At 42.6% G+C, this 21,827-nt stretch overlaps 2 protein-coding genes across 2 annotated transcripts; one reads left to right on the plus strand and one right to left on the minus strand. All coding sequences in view use genetic code 11, as the record gives it.

The window, feature by feature from the left end:
- Window positions 1–1,861: 1,861 nt before the first annotated feature.
- EGR_05578 (Integrator complex subunit 9) lies at window positions 1,862–8,507 on the plus strand (the record flags this gene model as incomplete). Its single annotated transcript, XM_024494827.1, has 12 exons — window positions 1,862–1,888; window positions 2,059–2,201; window positions 2,243–2,447; window positions 2,510–2,623; window positions 2,669–2,780; window positions 2,829–3,187; window positions 4,264–4,494; window positions 4,529–4,818; window positions 6,169–6,442; window positions 6,957–7,197; window positions 7,653–8,056; window positions 8,343–8,507. 12 exons carry the CDS (start codon window positions 1,862–1,864, stop codon window positions 8,505–8,507), a joined length of 2,565 nt encoding a protein of 854 aa, XP_024350747.1.
- Window positions 8,508–9,120: 613 nt separating this feature from the next.
- On the minus strand, window positions 9,121–21,479 carry EGR_05579 (Pre-mRNA-splicing regulator female-lethal(2)D; the record flags this gene model as incomplete). The annotated part of the gene is made up of 6 exons (XM_024494828.1): window positions 9,121–9,214; window positions 14,684–15,104; window positions 15,931–16,085; window positions 19,010–19,395; window positions 21,174–21,271; window positions 21,305–21,479. 6 exons carry the CDS (start codon window positions 21,477–21,479, stop codon window positions 9,121–9,123), a joined length of 1,329 nt encoding a protein of 442 aa, XP_024350748.1.
- Window positions 21,480–21,827: the final 348 nt, after the last annotated feature.

The raw sequence follows: 21,827 nt of genomic DNA on the forward strand, positions 1-21,827 counted from the left end.
AGCCCAAGGAACTGGATGTCCTGCCTGCTTTTAATTTTTTATTGATGAAAAGTAACGGTTTCAGTAACCTCTCCTTTATTTAGACTTGAAATTAAAGAAATAAGTTGCTCATGTCATAGCCGGCCGCGCGATTTGAAGGATTTCGAATATAATTTTGAGCATGCGGCGAGGGTTCCGGCTCATTAATGAAGAAGGACAAATGCTAAGCCAAATGAAGTCTTTCCCTGTCACCTAAACAGATCCTCCAAAAGTAGAAATGGCAAATTTTGCAAATGTTTTAGTCCCGAAAATACTCCCATTAATGCGTAATTATAACTCAGATTGGAAACTTAAGACAGCTAATAAGTATCTCTTTAGCTATTTGGGATCTGCATCAGGGTTATTACATGATAAAGTCTGTTTTGTTAAGAAAAAGAGGGAATAATACGCCGTTTCAAGATCGTTGTCGTAAATCCAGAATGCTTTATGGCTTGGATATAAAAATGTTGAGAGGTGTAGGAACCATGAATAATTTGAATCGCAGCTTCGGAAACGGAATGACATGACATTAGTGAGGTGCTAAATGCCATTTTCTTACTGAGATGGAAACGAATGGTGCTTCAGCCATATGTTAAACTTTTGTTAGATTCTCGGTTTTGGCAAAGGCCCACTTAGGGGCTCAGCCATTGTTCCTTCACCAGATGGTTTGGCAGCCAGACCTTAACAGTAGCCCCAAATGCTTCTGTTGACCGATAATGCGTATTCTGCCCGAGCTTTATTGTCTTCAGGGAAGTGTCAGGACGTTTCACAGCCAATAAACCGACTTTACTTGCATGCGCACCAAGAGTATACAATTTTGAGGCCATTCGGTTAGTGTACACATATGTCAGAACGCAGTAAATAGGAAGAAGAACAGCTACACAGACGCTGAGTAAGAATAGTGCCATTCCTATCACATCTCTAAACCGTTTATGCGAGTAATGTTGGCATTGATTTCATGCCAAAATAGCATGCATAGGGCTGCGTTTTTATTCAAATTATTCAACAAGTTAGTCGCATGGAATTTAACTTATGGACATTGAATGAATCGATGACAAATAAAAATTAAGGAATAAATAGATCCATTTGAGTGTGTTGACGATCTATCCGGATGAATTAAACTAAGGTAAGGCCTTACTAGAGCTTATTTGGCCAGGCTTAAAAATCATTTTAATGAAGGTCTGTGAACAAGAATTATTACAATTTTTCCTCTGCATATAGAAGAAACTATTAAAAATTAATTTTTTGAGGTGGTACTGCATTAAAGCATAGTTCCAACAAACATGAGCGTGAAATTTCTTATCATTGTGTTTACGTTATTATAAGATATTGTTGTAGGATCGAAGGAATTTCACTTTAAATTGCATTGCCATTATTTTCTATTCGAAAACATTACTAATAAAGTTGGTAAATTATCAATAATGTCAGAAGTTGGGTGAAAATACCCCAAAAAACAATATGAAGGGAGTTTTCAGATGGTGACCTTAGGTTAAACGCATGTTTTTGGTATTTCCAGGCTTCATTGCCAAGCACAAAGCGATATGGTTCATTTGTGCTCTAAATTAGTATTATGTATTACTTTTGGCGTTGCTTTTAAATAACTCTAAAAAAATTTTAAAGGTGGTTTGCTAAGACTGCCAATTTGTTATTACTTTGAAGCCGCACTTTGTTAAAGTCATACTTTAAAGCTTGCGATCTTATCCAATTGCAAGATTCCAGTTGGCCTTGATTTCGCTGATGGTTGTGCTCAAAATAGTAGCTTCGTCATTCCTAGTAGTAACGTGATTTTAGAAACGCTTGAATTTGGAACCGAGTTGTCCATGTTTTTTAATAGGAATAAATGATGTCCAGCTGTTATGCGATTGCGGAGGTTTGTGGGGTCTATTCAGTGTTTTATGCCTAGATATTTTTACCGATGAAACTGCTGCATCAGATGAGCTGGGCCTGCAAACTGATGCAGTTGGTGTAAGTTTGCCTCAGAATTTGTCTGCCACTTCTGGTTGTGGTTTTGGTACTACAAACTTCGCAACTGTTTTATAGGGTATCAACGGCATTGAATGGGCAATGATTGATGCAGTATTAGTATCCAACTCTCACAGTCTGATTATGCTTCCCTACGTAACCGGGATGCAGAATTTTCGTGGAAAGGTGCTCACAACTGGCCCTGCCCTGAGGTTGGGAAAGTAATTTCCATTTTGAATCTACTGACTTCACACCTTCGTAGGATATTAATCGATGATCTCTTTGCGGTAGCTGAAAACTTATCTTCTGCTGCTTTGGAATCAGTACAGAAAAGGTTGGTATCTTTGTCCGGTGGATATCTTTGTAATAGTTTGCCTGATAGTCGACGGTGGCTCCTACGTTACACAAAAGATCAAGCTGCTAGCGCTCTATCAAAAGTGCAAACACTCGCCTATCACGAATATGTCGTAAGTTTGCTTCCTTTGATGTGGTAATCAGCCATACGTAGGATCTTTTTGGCCTCATTAAGGTGAAGTGTGTCTCCGCTGGTTACGAAATCGGTAGTTCAAATTGGGTCCTCAAAACCGATACTGAAAAGCTGGTTTACATTTCTCGCTCATCTCTCTATTCTTCATTCGCGATGGTAAGTAGGGATTATTAAGTCTCCCAATACCACTTTTCATGCTAGCCAATGGATTTTTCCGAGTTTTCCGAGCTTGATGTTCTAATCATCGGTTCTGTGAATACCTCCGATTGTCTTCCATTTGAGGCTGCAATGGAATACTTCAAAACCATAACCGGTGAGTATGTTTTTCTTATTATTTGGTCGATTCAATGATTGTCTGTAGTTCAGACGCTGGCTCGTGGTGGTCACGTAATGCTGCCCACTCTCCCTTCTGGTCTGATCTATTATCTCCTCGAAGCGATAGCGTCAGCCAGGGATGAATTTGATGGGAATCTCCTTTCGGAGTTCGACAAGCCCATCTCTGTTTTGGTTACGAAGGGGGCGGTTGGAGGGAGTGGAGCAGACAAGGCAGCTCCGATAGGTGGTGTCTCCTTGGTGGGCAAGGTGGCAAAGTGTCCCTGTCTTTTCATCTCGACCCAGGCGAAAGCCAGTCTAGCCTACGCTAATGCCTCGGGCGAGTGGCTGGCTGCTGATCGTGAGTCGGCGCTTTATGCGGCTGAATCGCCCTTCCTCTTTGACACGGTACATTCTCCCGCTCAGTTTTTGCCACGATGAAGGTAGGGAGGGGCGTAGTGTGGCTGTGAGCTTGTGGTCACTTTCCATTGGTCTGGTGGTATTTTTGGTCCTTCGTCTACTGTACGAACTGTCGAGTTTTCTCCAGTTATTGCGTCGGCGTAGATCCCATAGAGATTGGCAATGCAGCGCCTCGGTTATTTCCTGGAAACGTAATGAATTCATACAAGTCTGAAAGTGGCTTTAGGCCAAGTGTACGGGAAGGCTGGGTGATTAGTAATGCTGTAAGTGGTTCTGCCCAACTTCTTTTAATGTGGCAAGACGCATAATTCCCAACACATCGTTGCTAATTACTGTTTTCAACCATCATTGTAATTGGTTCGTCTTTGGACTTTTTTGATTTGTTTAATCTCAATATTGCCACCGAATATTGACGTTATTTCAGTAGCTCCTTTGGTTCCAGCGTCCGCAAACTTAAAAATTTTAGTGAATGACCCTCTTTGACGTTTTGGTGCGCCGTTCGTCCAGCTACATAAGGATTTATGTTGCCTTTAAGCGGATTTGTCAACTCCGCCATAGGTAGAGCTATATGCCATCAACGTGGAAACCGAGTCACGAGATTCTGGAGAAATCTGTTTGTTTAGTTTCGTCCCCAGCGATCGCCGTTGTCGTCTTGCTTCAGTCATTTCAGCTGAATTAGGAGTAGGGATAAAGTCATTCGTCGGGTTCTGGTTAAATTTGGGCGGCGTTCCGAGACATTCACTTTCCATATGTCCACTGGTTTTCGTAGGTGTGCTTGTGTAAAAACCGAAAACATTTGATGAAATGGATAATTGTGAGGCAACTTTATGGAACCATATTCTATTTCATTCACACTACTGAAATTTCATCTCCATCAAGATTTTATGCCGTCTCCCTATACAGGTTTTTGATTCCTTGGCGTCGGGTATCGCCTCATGAAAACCTCGTTTCTGAAAATTGAAGTGGTTTCCAATAATCTGCATGGTTTCTGTAGTTCCTCTGTTGGGAGTCTAAAAATCCACCCATCCCACTATAAACCTCCATTCTATAACGATTTCGTATAGTACCTAGCCGGTGAAATTTGGATTGATGTTGAAATTAATGTGCTTGTCGACGCTGCCACTAACCTAGCACCCGAGTTATTTTCTGAAGCCGTTGTAGAGCATACGAATCTGGAGGCGACTATATTAGAAACGTCCGGTGGGGCTGAAAGAATAACAGCGCAAGATCTTTCTTACAGGCGTAAAGAACGAATTTTAGAAGACTGGAAAGCACAGCTTAGTCAAATGTATCAAGTACTTCCTTACTTTCCCTTTCTTCATCATCCAGTGGATCCGTAACCATCACCTGGCCACTCTGGCCTCGTTGCACTCTACGCCGGGTCAGCAGACGGGTGGAGGCGGTGGTAGTGAGAAGAAAGATGGCGCATGGGTAGAGGGAGGCCTGTGGCCATCCTACCCCACTGTTTTCCTCTCTGGCCATCCCAGTTGCCGCCTCGGCCCTGCAGTACACCTCATCCGCGCACTTTCACTGGGCACTGGCAGGCAACGGCCAACACAGCAACAACAGCAGTGCTCAAACACAAATGCTCTAATTCTCGTTCAGTCGGATGAATTTTGGTGGGTTTGGCTGAGGCAGTTTTTCTTCCTCCGCCCTCTCGACTACTTTTCCATATGTTTAGTGGTTCATCCATCCTGTCTCCATCAATCCAATCATTCGTTCATTTTGAATTTATCCTGGCTTTATGTATTTATCTATTATTTTCAGCGCCGAGGTTATCCCCGAAGATGCCATGAGATAATCGAAGTTGGGAATAGCTCTACCACAAACGTGCCGAAGGGCCACGAATCTGGTAGTGTAGCATGAGCAAGTGTTCTGCTACTTAGGTTCGCTTCTGCTTTTTGGACGAAACTGAAATCCTCATAAGTCAATTCCGTGTATCGTGATCATGTGATGATTCTTCATCGCCTCGAGAAGACTTTTGTATCCCAATTATAAAGCGCACCTTGTAGGAAACTACTTTTCATGAATTGCCTACGGCTGATTGATGACCCACAGCAAGTGTAGCTCATAAACCCTAATGAAAAATTGAATAATAAGATTTATAACATTAAGCAGTTTTAGGGAGCTATTCACACCTTTTCAGTGTGTTTTTCCATTAATACTCAGTCGCTTATTAGAGTTTACTTTCATTATCTCGCAACATGGGGAAGCATCGGTTCTTCATATTGTTTCTTTTTAAGTAGACCTTTAAGTAAGGGATTCATTTAGTGTGAGTCTAGTTTAACCTTATTATTGACAGTAGTGTAGGAATTAAAGTTAGGGTATTCACCGAAAGTCTGCGTGGTTTTGTTAAATCGTTTTTCGTGAATCTCTGCAGATTCAGTCATCTGCAAAAAATGCTCTTTTCTAAGGTTTCTATTGTGTTTCATGTCTTCCGCGGTGGATTCGTCAATGCTATCGCCAGTGTAGTGCTACGGCCATCCTGGGAGAAATATTAAGGCATGGGAGTATAAAATTGGCGGCTTATCTTCATTGTGGAAATGTTTTCGTTCAACGCTGCTCGTTAATTTGAATCTTCCCGCAGGTAGTAGTCTTGATTAGTTTCTCCTTGTGGTGCTTCAAAGTATGTGTACGTTTGAAACAGATGTCTTTGTTTATTTCTAACTTTTACACCAACTTATTCATGCCAGGGTCCTTTGAAGTCTTGCGAATTCGGCAACTTCTTTGTTGTGAAATCCCTCTGCAGTGCTTGGGCCCTCCTTGAAGGCATTATAAGATTATGGTTTTGAATTGAAATACATTGTTATTAATGCACGAAAGGATTGGTTGGTTGCTAACGAAACGAAAGCCCAAACCTACCGAGTTTGGCAAAGTCACCATACCTAAATTTCTCATCAAAATGACAAATATCGTTGTTATACCTTCTTTACCTGCATCTCAACTCGATCTTCTTTCCCTTTGGACAGCCATAGAAAACGAAATGGCCATGAACAGCTGCGACAAATACTGGAACCCCTAAAGAGCTTCACAGAAGCGACAACGGATTGGGGTGAAGATGAGACGATCCTCCAACTGCCTGTACATCGATTGGGTGTCGGTCTAACTGCCTATTGGCTTCCCCTGCGGTTGGACATCTCGATTGCCCAACTGCCCGCCCTGCTGACCAATTGTGGCACTCCAAAACAGGCCTTGTTGGTGCCACTAGAGGTCATCCGTGGGGCTAAGGCCTCCCTTTCCTCGGTAGGCCGTAACTTTGTCAGAGGTGAATTCAGAAATGCTGCTAGCGAGTAAGAACATGTTAAAACAAAAAAATGACCCAAGAATTGGGAGCCCTAGAAGTAACGAAACATTTTCCTTCGTAACCAGCTTGAAACTATAAAGCATCGACAAGGACTGTCTGCTGCTAGCATCGAGTTCTGTGTCTATTATTACTGATCAGAGTGTTACAACCAGCCTTGGCAATCGGTGTAGCCTGCATGGGATGGAAAAGAGCAAATGTTGCGGATTTCGCCATTGAATAGCCCTAAACAAGGGCAATATGTCATGCTTTAACAGGAAAGACACTTGTACCACTAGCATTGAGTTCTGTCTATCTATCGTTCCTGGTTGGTGCAGTCCTCGTACTAGTTGCAATCGACGCGACTTCGATGAAGGCGAAAATGTTTCTGTAATCTCTTTTGACGATGGCCCTACAATTATTAGGGCGATTAGGCTGCCTTGGGAGCAAGAGAAAGACTATTTTTCTCAAATGTAGGGAGCCAAGGGAATCGGTTGGCGACAGAGTCTGGACATCGAGCTAGCGACACCCTCGATGGTTCGCGTGCACGTGGATACGGAGGTGCTATCGTCACGTTGCGCGTTTGCCATGGCTGCCGCCCCAGCCACCACCACCGCTACTGGAGCCACCTCCGCCTCCGTCGCTAAGGATCCACGGCGTGCTCGTGACACTCCAACGCACGTAGCTCTTGTGGAGGGACGATTGTGTTTTCGGGATGGTAGGACCTCTTATAGCATTTTGCACCGATTTTACTCGTTGCTTTTATGTTCGGTTCGGCAGAGCGGTTGACATTGTCAGAGCAAATTCTTTTCACTATTAGCTAACTGAAGGAGATCCCCAGTTTTCGTAATAGTAGAACCCCTCCTTGTTCCTTCCTCGTATGTCTTTTTGTGAATACTTTATTCTTATCCCATTACAATAGCTTCATAGTTCTGATTCCAAATTGAGGTTAAAGATCAGCCATGCTCTAGCATTATTCCAAGGTCTTCGCAATAATATTTTTATTGTCCTCCTTCATCTGTGTCCTTGTGCTGATTTCGACCTCCTCAGTGGAGTGTAAGCGTGAAGAATCACCATAAACACTCCAACTTAGTATTTTTGCGAATTGAAGCTTATCATTTAACTGGGTGGATTAATTGGCTTGGAGCTAAACTGGAGTGATTTTGCTCACAGGTAAATACCGTCTTGAGCCACCGGAATTAGATGGACCTCCGATTGCGGGCGAAAGAGGCATGCTGAGCCGCTCCATAACTTCACCGCCGCAGTCACCGAAGCGTTCCTCCAGTCCGTCTGGCTCTACTTCCACCTCCTCTCCGTTGCCAGCGTGTACAGCGGAGGCAGTGGGGACCTATCGGATGTTGTTGTCCAAGACTTCGACAACGGGAGGGGTGGCGGTGGACGCAAATCGACTGGTGAAGCACCTCACTGAGTCGGGAGTGACGGGTGCGCAGGTGATCGCTGACGCCGCCCTTCTCGACTCCTTTCTCACTACCTACCGCCACCTCCACCGTCGACTACCACCACACCTCCTACCGCCCATCGGTGCCACCGCGAAAAACACTGCTCTTATTGTCTTTGTAAGTGGTCTTTCCTCGCTACCATTCAGGAGTTTTTTTCATTAGCGATGTTAAATTCTTTTGCAACAGCCATTAGGGAGTCTACCTTCATTTTTCCTGTCTTTGAATGCAGCTTTTTTTACTGAATTTTTCTGAGAATGAAATGGCTGGCATCATTAGTAGATTGTACATGTTCCAGCTCTGAGTCGTTCTAACTCCTGACTCGTGAATCAGTGACAAGCTCTGCACGAAGACTGTTTGAACTAGACTGTTGACTTTTATTGGCTGTTACTGTCGCCACCTTTAGCCCAACTCAACGACGACAATCTTGCTGACGGAGGGGAGCAGTCACATCACATGCCAGGACGAGGGGACACGAGTGGCCATCCGAAACTCCCTCCTTGCTTGTGCACCTCACATGCTTGCTGTGCCCTCGGCTGCCGCTTCCACCACCTCTACTCCACTCCACTAATTAGCTCGCTAAATCACTTGTGCATAAATGCTCCTGATTCCTCTTACTCCGTTGGTGTAAATAAAGGAGAAAGACGTCTCTCTAGCTACCTCTATAGAGTCGAAAATCTAGGTATAGTTAACTGTCAACATCCTCAGGCCCCAGTTCTGCTTAATGACCGGTAATGTAGTAGGATTTGGTTTGAACAATTCGGAACTTCCTGAGAAGAAATGGTTACGATAATGGTATGGAATCATCAGATGATAAAAACTTGGACGCTTTTGAGATCAATACAGGGATGTGGTTTGGTGACGTTGAACGGTGGTAGAGAAGAGGAGGTTTCCCCCACCCCGGATAGGAAAGTGCGATTTGACCAGCTCGGACAGTTATGCTTTTTGTGACCTGCGGACTTTTTTACACTGAGAGTACCTCCACGAGTTATGTACGGGAGGAATGATTTTAGTTCGAATAGACACAGCTAGTTATGTGGCTGCACTGCTATCTGTGCGACCAACGGTCAACGGAATTTACGTGGCTCCACGCACAGCTCATTGCAATCTGTAACCTGAAGGGACTTGTCAAGTGGTCGCAATTATCTGTCTGCATGCGCCTTAAATGCGTCTGCACCAGTCTATCAGCGCATTGCTCCCTGTTGAGGGTCGTCGCTCGTAACCCCAAACCCGTGAAGTGCTGGTTGAACGAACTCGGTGAGTGTGGTTTGAGCCCATCTGGCCTAAGAAATGGGTTTGACCCGATTCCGAAGACGAAACGGAAGCCTCTCGGTAGTAGAAGGTGCGATCCAGAAATGGTTATAAAAGTACTTGGTTCTGGTGGCGAATCAGCTTGGGACGTGTTATTTTACGTGAAGGTCTATATTTTTAATAATGAGTAATTGCATGCCATCACTGACATTCATTTCGAGGTCGAAATGACAAGAACCGTTTTTTGTAGTGTTTAGTGGCTGCTACTGCGAAATAATTCGCTTCCACCTGCACAAGCTGAGAGGAGAAAACCGGAGTGGGAGGTAAAGGGATGGACTCAACCCAAATGCCATGCATTAACAGATGAGATGGTTCAAGAACGGACGCACCCTTTGGAGAGGATTGTTCCCCTACTGACCGAGTTGGATTTTGGGCTTGTGTTGCATCCCTCGTTGAGAGAAAGAACACATTCTTGAACATCCTTAAAAGGCCCATCGGTGAACCCACACTTCTAAGGAAAGCACCACTTCAGCCACCAGGAGAACTCTGCTCTCTTGTGCGTTAGTTTGGTTTGCTGCGGACAGTTGGTCACAATGGCCATGTACTATTGAGACCCATCTAGAGGACACAACTCAAAGGTGTGTAGGAAGAAATACCGGAGAAGCAGCCAGATCCAGTAAATCAGTGGGGAGATGGTGCAAAACCTCAGCATACGGCACAAAAGAGCCAAGAGGGAGTTTGTACTTGAGTTGGGATGAAGAGAAGAGGACAATGCTTACTTAACCCCATTGTTACCCTCCCTCTTTCGCGCCTAGTTAGCCTATGATTAAAAATGGGAGGTGGAGGAAGACCCTAGCCGATGGTTATTATTATCCTCCGCATTCCTCCCATCCATATTTCTCCAAGCAATGAATGTCACCCTGCCTTGGCATTAGCCTCAGGCAGTCATATAGCTACATGTGAAATGAAAGAGACAGTTGGAAAATAAAAGCGAGGTTAAAGTGGAGGTGGGTAGGACTAGGCGTCATGTTTCTAGAGTCAAGACCTCTTACAAAAATGGGATTCGCAGAATATTTGCACCTTGGCAAGGAAGGATTATAGACAGCAATAGTAGCTATTTCAACGAATAAAATATACTTCATCTGGATGGAAAATTGTACTAACTTATTTGATTGCCTTAGCGTTCCCCTGACAATACCATTATAATAGAGGGAAAATGAGGTGCGAATGTGATGGGAGGATACTCAGGCGTTGGATTTAATACGCACAAACCGGAGTCTAGAGCCAGATTCCCAAGCTCCACGGTCATCGTAGCTATAAATAAATACCTCGTTCATCACTGGATTTGGCTCAAGTCATCCCAGATCCCATTGTGAGTTCACTTTACTACCTAAAACAGTTCATCAATTAACAATAATAGAAACAAACGCAGGCAAGAACAATATACCACAGTAATTGTAAGGCAGCAATTGTTTTTGACTCTCGCTTTTGGGAAGGAGCTAATTAGGGGCTCCGCCATTGTGCCTTCGCCGAGCAGACTGCAACCAGGCAATGCTAGTAGTTCCCAAGCCCTTCTCCACGTCGACAATGCACATTCTGCACGAGTATTGACTTCTTTCAGTGGCGGGAGCTGGAAACAAACCCTAAAGGACAGCAATCCTGATTTCCACTGCTGGAAGGATGTGATGATCCCCGGCAGAAGGTCTGAAAGCGATGTCCATCTTTTGTAACTACCCCACTTCCGTGCTCTGCAGGAAAGCATTTAATAGCTGAAGCGAAACTAGCTGCGAACCATCAGGAAAAGTTTGTTCCGAAGCTGCCTACTCTAACTGTATGGAGGTATCAACGAAGTGAACACGAGATACCTCCTCCACCTCTCTACTAGCTGGATAGAACCCAAGCAGGTGTGTTTGAGCAGCAATGAAGTGAGAAAGAAATGGCAAGGAAGAATAGACGCGAAAACTCCTCCTCAAGAAACTGTTAAACCCCATTTTTTGTTATATGACTGCTTTTAGGTCAGTGTCCCTACGGTCAGCGATGAACAGACGTTATGGCCAGTATATTCTTTCGTCCCCCCAGAACAGTTCCCATACAGAACGAAACTCCAGGTCCAGTAGAATTGCCGAGAGGAAGCAGTGATGCTGCGGTCAGGTATCATTTTAGGTGCGTAGAAATTCAACAGCTGGTGCGGCTGGTTCGTGGGTGTTTTCTTACAACACCGATTCCGTTGTGATGGTTGGTGCGATAGATTTGCCAAGGGAAGTCTCGAGGATAACGCCCAAAAGAGGGTGCCAATACGCTAATTTTTCTAAATTTGGGTTTCGATAATGGATCACTTGGGGGCTCCGGCAATATAACTTCAAGCTGTTGGACCTTAAGCCCACGCCAGTAGCCCAAATACCTTCTGTAAGTGGACAAGACATTCCGCCTGGGTACTATGTCTACTTTTGCCCTCAGGGAAGCCTCGGGGCGCTAGGGCGATTAAAAAGAGGTTGAAAAAACGATTTGATTATCGGTGATTCCTACAAAATTTTCGTTCAGAATGTTTGCCAGAAGCAGAAGAGCAAAGTTTAAAACCTTTCAAATTTGCGAGAAAAATTCATGATTGACAAGCGGAAAAATTAAGAAATTGGAACAGTGTCCATTTGCCTATGAAATAAGCACATATGGAATACCACGCCCTAATAGGACGACTAATTTTACATAGAGAGAATGAGCTATGAGCGATTTAGGGGATACTTTGGCTTTTTGGGCCCCATTGCGATCTTTGCAAACTCCTCAAGGGCTAGTTTGTATCATACCGAACAGAGTAATCACATTTCAACGATTTTCAAGCCTGAATCTTTGAGTAAATAAAAAACAGCGAGGAAATGACGTAAAAATAAGATTTAAAAAGCAGGAATTTTAGCAACAAGCACACACAGCCATGGCAGAAATAGCATAAATAATCAAAGGTAAATGATGGCTAGTGGCAAGTATTCCCCTTGCCATAAGTACACGGAAGGAGCGGAAAGTACTCATTGTGGAGTCAATGTGACTAGGCAGTCAAAATAATTAACCAGTCCTAACTATACCAACATTATAGGATCGTAGAGAATGAGAATAATAAATTGTTTTTGATAACGCTGAATCAAAGACTGGTCAAGTCGGTTAGTCGCAAGTAAAACTTTCGAGCTTGTTGATGAAATCCATGTATACTGGCTAGAAAATTTTAGGAAACAAGGATGATGTTAGCATGCACCCCTCTGGAAGCAAACACCTGTGCGAAGGCAGGTATTTGCAATGACTGAGCAGTGGCGAGTGCAAAATAATTCCCACACTTATACCGTTCCTAATAATGAAGCCCAAACCATAAAAGGGTTAATGGGTAATCCATTGTCTAATTTGGTGCCTACAACGAGGAATAACGCTAAATTCTGTGGTGATGGAAATAGTAAGAGACGTGGGTGACGGTTAAACTCACCTTAAACCGTCCTAGACCCCATCGTGAGATCGCTGCTTTACTTGAGCCATAGTATGCACATCATTGAGCGATGAGTGTAAAAGTGGTCACAATGCTCAGCTTCAAAGACCTCCAAGCCAATAAAACATTCTATTAAACTGAACGGAGGCAGCCAAACACGTACGAGCAAGTGTCAGGTGTTGAGGTGGGTGTTGTTTCTGCGCTTTCGACCAAGTGTCACTGCAAATCGTTCATTAAAATAAGTTCCATACACCAGTTAGTCTTCAGATTTAAACTGTTTATGTCAGTTTAATTGCAGAAAAAGGAGTCAACCAGACGTGGGCACAGATAAAGATTTATTGTAGGAATGAAGAAAATCCTTCACAATCGACTGCTAATTGAATCGGCGCACCAGGAAGCGACAAATTTCGCTAACCACTCTGGAAAGGAAAGAAATGAGTGAGGCAAGCGAAAAGGGGCACATCAAAAGCCAAGCTGCTACAAACTTCATCACTTCCAACCGGTCTCAACGAAAATAACTCCAATGACTAATACGGCCTGAGAAAGTCCGTAAAACAGAAAAATTTTTTGTAGAATTCAAAGATCCTCAGCCTGAGATTAGACGATCATTCACAGCGCTGGCTGACGATTACCAAATCTGTGAGTGAAGTACCCTCATAGGACACATTAAAACCACGAAAACATCGCCTTGTTGATGACCGTGTGCCTGATGATTCAGAACCATCCCTTTGTCTAGAACAAGAAACCCTGATAAAACCTCCCACTTTCTGAGAACAAAAATAAACTCACGTATCCCAGTGTCATTAAGGCATTGAAGATACAAGCGACCTTCTTACAATATGCCACCTGTGACGAAGTGCGTGAATCATTAAGTGATGCAATGCATAATTTTAAAGTGCTACGCATCTTTCTAAGCCAACAACTCTAAGAAAAAATTGTAACAATTACTGAAAAAAATTAAACACCGCTACAAGTGAAAAAAAGCATTAAATCCTAACGGACTAAGCTCTGGCTATCTTCTGCACTAAGAGGAGAGACAGCTAACTTGGCACGCCAATTAACACATTTGCTGCCGGCGTCAAATTTCATCCATTTAATCTGCCATGCTACACATACACACATGAGGCATTTGAATATAAAAGGAAAGTTCATTAGGAAAGAAGAAACAAAGTTAAAAATTCACCAACCTCAGTAAAAGGAATAAACTAAAGCGGTCCTTTGTCTCTGGGACACACTCAGACGGGGGGCGTGTAAAAAAGGCAACTTTCAGGTGCCTTTTACGTGAATAAATCCTTGAATTACCACCACAAGAAGCGGACACATATCCAACAATAAATGCATTTACATATCATTCGCATGTGTTTCACGTTCCAGCCAGCTCGAAGGTGGTAACGCAAACCAGTCTTACCGCGCCAAAAACACCCAACACATCAACCGAACAAGTAGTTCAATAAATTATCCTCTTCATGCTCATGTGTATAAAAGTAGTAAATATTATTAAACCTCTAAAAAGGTAAATACACAAACATCTGCAAATATGTGTTCGCATACAAAAGAAGTAGTATCAAAAAAGCAGAGATGGAAGTAGAGACATACAAAGTAATTAAATAAATAGTCGTCGTATTCACCTTCCTTTTCACTGGGTTCACTTCATTCCACATCGGTAAATGCAGCAGTAGCGGCAGTAGTAAATAAACACAGGTGAATAATATAAAAAAAAATCAGTAAAAAAACAAAGGCAACAACCCAACCTAGGCGAGCACAAACCGGCAGGGGGAGAGGAGAGGGCGACAGTGTATTGCAAATAAAACGTACACATAGAGAAACACACACCAACGGGGCAGATTGAACGTCTTCAGGTGGAGGCAATAACGTCTCTTTCTCGACCTTGCCTTCTTGTGTGTATGAATGGGTGTAGAGATAAACATGTGGATGGCTGGCACACAACGCCATTTGCGATTTCATGCTTAGCAAGTGAGGATGAAAGAAGCAGCCATTGGGAGCGTGCTGGATATCCACTTCTCTCGCTTCACGTCAACTGTTTGGTCACTGAAGGCGTATCGATGGGAGTAGTGTTGACGAGGGATGGAGGGTCGGAGTAAGGGAAGGGCAGCGGCGCAGTAGAGGCAAGCTCGATGGGCTCCGTGTTAGCCACCTCCTCCGATTCAAGAACGGAGGGCAGTGGCCACTGAGCAGCGCGAAGCAGAGCGATGCACCGCTTTGCCGGTGTAGATGCGGAGGAAGAAGCGGGAGCGGTGGCGAGTGCGACTGCCAACACTTCAATAGTGGCGTGAGCGATGGAGAGTTGGCGTTGCAACATTAGGAGAGTACTGGTAAATACCTCTACCTCCGATTCAGCCTCATCAATCAGCTTCTCCGTGTCTAGTGATCGAGCAGATGGGAAAAAAGGTAAGAGGGGCTTTCGTATTGAACTTTCCACTACTCTAAGACTGTCTAGAGACTTCTACTCTAGCACACACCTTCGACAAAACCCGTGGGGAAGGCAGTTAGAAACTGCTCTTGTCCAATAGTACACAGAAAGATGGTCTTTCACTTAGCAGTGGAAATGGATGGATGTGTAGATGAACAGGTAAGGCGTTGACCATCTGATCAGATCATTTACATCAAAATGGCGTTTATTCAAAGAAACCATTCACATACTTGCTTAAGCAACAAGAGGGTAGAACACAGCACCTTAGCTCATCAATTATTCAAAAACTTGAAAGAAGGCCAGCTCCTCGTCGATTGCCTAACGATAATGGCAAGAGAGGGTAACATTAGCTACTTGGAGGAATATGGATGAGAGGAATACGGTGAATGCTAATGAGGATGGGTTGGTATTTCTCCCCCGTTCTTCTTTTACCTCCCATTTCCCATCGCAGACCGGTCCGGCAGTGGGAAAATAGTGAAAAGGGGTAAGAAAGAAGTAGAGAATAACGAATGGATAGTCTTCGAGGCTTTTTTTTTCAGTAAGTCACGGAAAAGGGGACGGGACTTATCTTCATGGCACCTCCGACCACGTTTTCCCCATTCCAGTTAATGAAAGTGTAAACAATTTTTTTCAACAGAACTTTCGCTAACTTTACCGGCATTCCTCATCTATTTTCTTGATCAAGATGAGAGTGGTTTAGCAAGCACTGATGCTTACAAAAGTGTGATAAAACATGAGAGATGCTGTGAGTTCTTTTCACTTACCATCTCACCTCCGCAAGTAAAAATACGCTTGCTATTCCAGCATTTGATAGTTGTGCTTAACAAGTCACTGGCAAGGTAAACTCACGAGCACTTTCCATCCGAACCCGTTCGATGAAGCGCCGACGCAGACCGATGAGATTGGCAATTTTTGCAGGTCGCCCACTCTCCTTTTGTCGCGCCAACTCTGCGTTCTCCTTCTCCAAGACACGCAGGCGACTCATCATCCGCTTTCCGTTTTGACTTAATAAGGAAAAGGAAAGACTGTGTACCACTCAATCCAAATGGAGATTAAGGCCCTTTACATTAGCTACAGAGCTTACTCGAACGACAGCTTTAAGAGGTCCATTTATGTCGCACTCTTGATTTCAAAAAATGCCTTAGTCAACAGTCAGTGTGGTGGTGCTGCAGCTACTCAAGAACAATGAGTGGCCCAAGCTCTGTCTGGGTTTAATCACCCATTGCTTCAGGCCCAATGAGAGAGCATTAAATGTAACCAAGGTAACAACAACAAAAAGACACGCCCCATTCTAATCGCCTTATTCGCTAATATTGGAGGAGGAGGGAGAGTTTCATTTAATCCAGACCCGCCAAATTTTCACAATCACGTGACTCCTTTGATCTGAAGCTAAAAACACATTTCTCGTCCGCACATCCTCAAGAAAACCCCCCCCCCAACCAGCTTTTACGATTTAAGAATTCAGCTTGAAAGGTTTGAAATTATTTTGGCGCTAACACATAATGTGATTAAATAGTAGGTGTGGAAAAAAAGCACAGACTTCAAATAGCAAGTTAACAACAAAGATACAAAGATGGACAATAATAATATATACATATTAAAAATACTCACAGCATGAGAACCGTATTGGTTACCGTTTTCCGGAACACAAGTTAATAAAAGTAGAGATTAAGGACAAATTAACCGTTTCATTGAGGAGCCAGATGAATGTCAAGATGGGTTTTCTACCCCGAGAATTAGAGATCGTCGAAATTTCAAAGCAGACGGATATAGCTATTTCCAATAAGGAGCAAGGCCAGTACTTCGATATAAATATGACAAAAAAAACAAGAGTTTATAGGATATTTCCGGAAATCTAGAGAAACAGAACACACAAAAACGTGGTGTGCAATGGGAGGTTAACAATGATGAGTAATAGCTACGGCGGACAATCCCACGGAAGCCTAAGCGACTATACACATGCATGAGTAGCCTTGGGCGTCGAAGCCAGGACATTTCAGTTAACACATTCACTACCACAGTCTCAGCGGAAAACAAACCACCGCAGTCTCAATGTTTATCGTTGCTCTCATTTTGCTTCTCCTTAAAATCTATTCCTTTTCCTTTTACCTAGGTACGCCAGCTGCATACTTTGCTGGTAGTGAATGTGTTAAATTTTGACGCATCCACTAAGTCGGGATGAATGTGAAGAAAAGAATTTCGAAAACTGGTTTTATTTTAGCCAGGAACAGCTTCGAGAGCGGAAGAATTTCGTGTCAATCAATCCTTCTATTATAAATAAATGTAGGTTCAGTTATTTAGATAAAATTTATTAAACAGAAGTGAAATATGTCTCAGCAAGTTCAATTAAATATGGAAGTGGTGCAAATCTAAGTATACAACTCGCAATTGCTGTCTCAATGGTAGAGTCCAACCTGTAAGATTATAAACTCGACAAAAACTCCGCGGAGGCATATCTACATAGCCATACCGATTAACTGATTTGGGTTTCAAGTTAAATCCTAGCATTAAAACTTAGATGTGCCCCAAAAGCCCAGTACCGCAATAAAATGACCCTTAGGTTAATCACGCACCCTCTTTATTCTCTGCATTTTGTAATTCCGCCTTCGCGGCGTAGCCAGAAGGCCCAAGCCGTGACGGATCAGCTCTTCTTTGCCCTAATAATATGGCATTTTTCTACGGCGTTAGTGTGCAATGAAATTTCCGTCCAAGTCAAAGTTTTTTTTGTTCAAATATCCTTAGAATAACTTGAAAGTTAAAAGCTTGCATAAAAAAGTAAATACGGTAACTAATATAAAAATCCGGAATAATTTTATGATTCGCATGAAAAAAATCCTATTTTTGCAGTGAGATAAAATATTAGCACGGTGAATACAAATGAACCTATAGTAGCTAGCTCTCCAGAGGGTTCAGGTCCCCAAAATTTCGATTCTAGCGGATTAGTACTGCGTGTGCTACGTTAATTGCTACTAAAATCGCAATTTTGGTAACGGGGCACTTAAGGGCCCCAATGCCCCTTCTCATGTCATTTTCTCGAGTTGAAGTTCCCAGCATGAATCTTTTGCAGATCAACACAAATGAAACTTATAAGTCTTCTACGACTGTTACGTTAAGTGGGCACTTTGCCCTCTGATCCATCCCAGGTAGTCCCAAGCCCTGCTGTACGTTGATAATACATATTTTGCCCGAGAGTAATGTATCTTCTTCCATCTTCCAAGGAGTCTCAGGTCACTGCACCGTATACCCACGTGGGTAGCCAAATTAGTAAAGCAAGGTGCCAAAGGAAACGAAATAAACACATCACTAAAACTGCATCGCCTTTAGAAAGCTTGGTGAATTTACAAGGATAACCTTGGTATCATTCAGGCCAAAATAAACCGTTGACACGGCTTTAAGATAATCCATCATCTTTAGATTGAAATAATATTACGCCAATAAACCCATCTACTACAGGTGCTGAAAATTGGGTTGTTATTCAGCATAAGGTAATGAAGAAAGGATTCTGCAATCGACACAAACTAAAATTTGACGACATATTTTGACATACTCATTGAAGTAGGGTAAAAAAGGACAGGATGGGGAGGTGGTAACCAGACAAAACGGGTTACTCCAGGGACATAAACATGAACAGCATTCGAATTCATAAGATAAAGACCCTATCTTATGTACAAGGATACCAAAATAGCACCTTTGCTGAAAAATCTAGGGACCCTCCAAAATAAAATTATTCTGCCGTAATCAGTTCACATAGTGTGCTCAGTAAAAATAAGTGAGGTAATTCGGCAGAAGTTGATGAAATGATAATCCGGTGTTCAATATGGAGTTACAGAACTAGCACAGAGTGTCACAACTCAGTGTGAAATGGAGGCTGCAGCTGCTCCGGTCGTGAAGCTCAAATAGTAGAAATTTTGGCCTCAAACACACGCACCTGTCCTCCGTAAACTTGGAGCGCTGTAGCTCGGCCTGGTTAGCCGCAACCTGCGCCTCCGAGGAGCGCAGACTGCGGAGAAAGCGAGAAAGTACCAAATTCACGCAGGGATCGATGCGGACGCACGAGAGATCGGTGGTACCGCTAGAATAACACGTCTTAACGCTGCCGTTGTTGCCGCTACTGCTACCGCTCGTGGGACGTTTCAGACTCGCCTGGCCGCGCCGGAGACTCGAAGTCGTCGTCATCGTGATGGGAATTGCAGGTGGTGGCACAGAGAGATTGATGTTGAGGAGGGATGGTGACGGTGGAGGCTGCAGTGGTGGAGTAACTAGGAGGGAGGGACTTGAATCTCCGCGATCTGGCGCTCGAAGACTCGAGGGCATCTGAAAGGGATGCATTTATTTGAAAGGTGGTGTTAGTTGCTAACTGAATAGTGATTACTCACGAACTGTTAGACAATATAATGAATAGGATACAAGGACAACGCAGCCATAATTCCATGGCAAATTGCAATTAACAGACCTAAGCGGTGGATATAATCGGATCTATCCCTACCAAATAAGTGTGTTCCACATTAATACCATTTATGAATTTTCAGAAACCCGTATGAAGAGACAAACAAAGCGAGTTAAAGGTATTAAAAAAGTGAAACTTATTTTGAATGACCATTAATTACCATAAACTGGAAGACTACATAGTGCGCTAAATTATGATCATGCAATAAATGAAGCTTACAATCCCAAAGTGAATTCCAAATATTCAATTTTATGCAAATACGCAAATTCATTTGTACTAATTGAGCAAATTTTATAAACTGCACCCCTTTAAGCATTAGTAACCCTAAGGACAGGTATTTTACCAAAAAACACATGAGTTGGATAACAGTACTAGTAAACGGCTATATAATAGTAAAATTCACCTCATCTACCGCGCAAAATTTTCTAGATGCAAAAATTAAGAACTCAAAACCAAAATAGACAGGTTTAGTAAGGTTTTACAACTGAATTGTATTTATCCAAAATGTCGATGAAAAGACAGGCCTAAGGTGCAAGTATATTGCAACGAACTGCCTGCTGAAATAGCTAAAGGTTGAAGTGCATGTAGCAAAGGAGTTAAAATAAAGGCCATAACGCTTACAAATGAAAGATAAGGTTCCATCGGATCAGCCATTACACCATGAACTGTTAAACATGGCAGACGGGATGTGAAACTAGTGACGGGAAGTCTTATGTAAACCTCAATCAGCCAAGTAAACTCACAAATCGGATGACACATCCAATTCGATAGATTGAACAAGTTTCACTTTTGAGTCACTGTGACCTTCCATTAATCCATATAAACGTGTAAAGAAATCAGGTTGTAAACGCCAAAAATAGGATTAATTTCGGCGCCAGTGGCTAACTGCACGACACCAACTTACGGTTGATGTACTAAATTTCAAAGGAATGACAGTGGGAAAATAATTGTAGAGCAATATTAATGAATCAATCGATTTGATGACCATAAATTTATTCATACAAATTAAGATAGTTCTACCAATGTAACTATCAACTTTTCGTCAATGAAGTTCAGCACGTAAACCCGGATATACAACTTAAAATATTCCGAATACACCAAAAACAGAATCAGTGCCCATAGAAAATCCCAAAAATTAAGATCTCATAAATGCCAACCGTGATTAGCGAAGGAATATAAAAGCTGAGTTAATCAAATCACTTTCTCCACAATACTATGAAGCTGATCAGCCTAATAAAAGATCATTAAATGAGACAAGAGACCCAATTAATTAGCATCCCGAATCGACCGCATCGAGGGCACATAATAATCTGAAATTTAAGATGTACGAATTCAAGGAGATTAAAGTCTTTCGAATTAGAGTACTAATTTGATTGCAGCTAACTTACCAGGGTTTCAAAGAAAGTAAGTCTGAAAAGTGATTAAATGCGTTCTTAATGCAAGCAGCCCCAAATACGATTTACGATGTAAGGTTTCAAAATTTAGACCGATTCACAAATACCGAAACTGCTTCTCACCCTATTGAAATGTTATAAAGTACTGGAAATGTCCTGCAAAACTAAGCACACAAGTCCCACTAAAACGAGATCAATAGGAAAGGTAAAAAATTGGGAAATAATGTTAAAGTGGATCCTGAGAAACTCACCAGGCAATTTCTGATATCTCTTTCACATCGGAGCGTTTTAATCCTCATAGTGTGCAAAAGCCGCTCCGAGTCAAGTGCTCGCTGCTTAATTTTTTCACCTACACAAAAATACAACCCGAGAAATCAGTTACGAAGCGCGTTGTTCTGATTAGAGGCCTGAGATAAGCGTTCTTCAAGATTCTTAAGGACGTTACGTTGGTGCTTTATCCTACAGATATGAGGCTGAAATTTGAAGTACCGCCGAAAAAGCACATCCTTTCTGGTTGAGCCTTGAATATTTACACCGTTTGTGCGGAAAGACTCCATAGTAGTCATTGATCGAAGCTGCAAAATAAGAAGACCATCAGCCTCCACACATTCACTGTTTCCGACGTCCTTCAAATTAGCCGAGAACAATTAGTACTCTATAAGTTCACTCGGGCAGTAAAAAAGATATTAATATGTAAGTTAAAAATTTTGTATTAATTTTTAAAGTGCGTTTAAAAGATCAGTTTGCTAGCTAGAGTATGTGGTTGTGTAAGTTACTAGGATAATAGCCAGTTATTAGTAGCACAAATATCAGCTGATTTAGCCTTTAAATTAGTTTATAATGGTGGGTGGATGTAAATCACATATCTTTTTTGTTGCTAACCGCCAATATCCTTATACGTTGCT

The sequence above is a fragment of the Echinococcus granulosus genome, assembly GCF_000524195.1.
Source record: "Echinococcus granulosus chromosome Unknown EG_S00042, whole genome shotgun sequence".
Lineage (NCBI taxonomy): Eukaryota > Metazoa > Platyhelminthes > Cestoda > Cyclophyllidea > Taeniidae > Echinococcus > Echinococcus granulosus.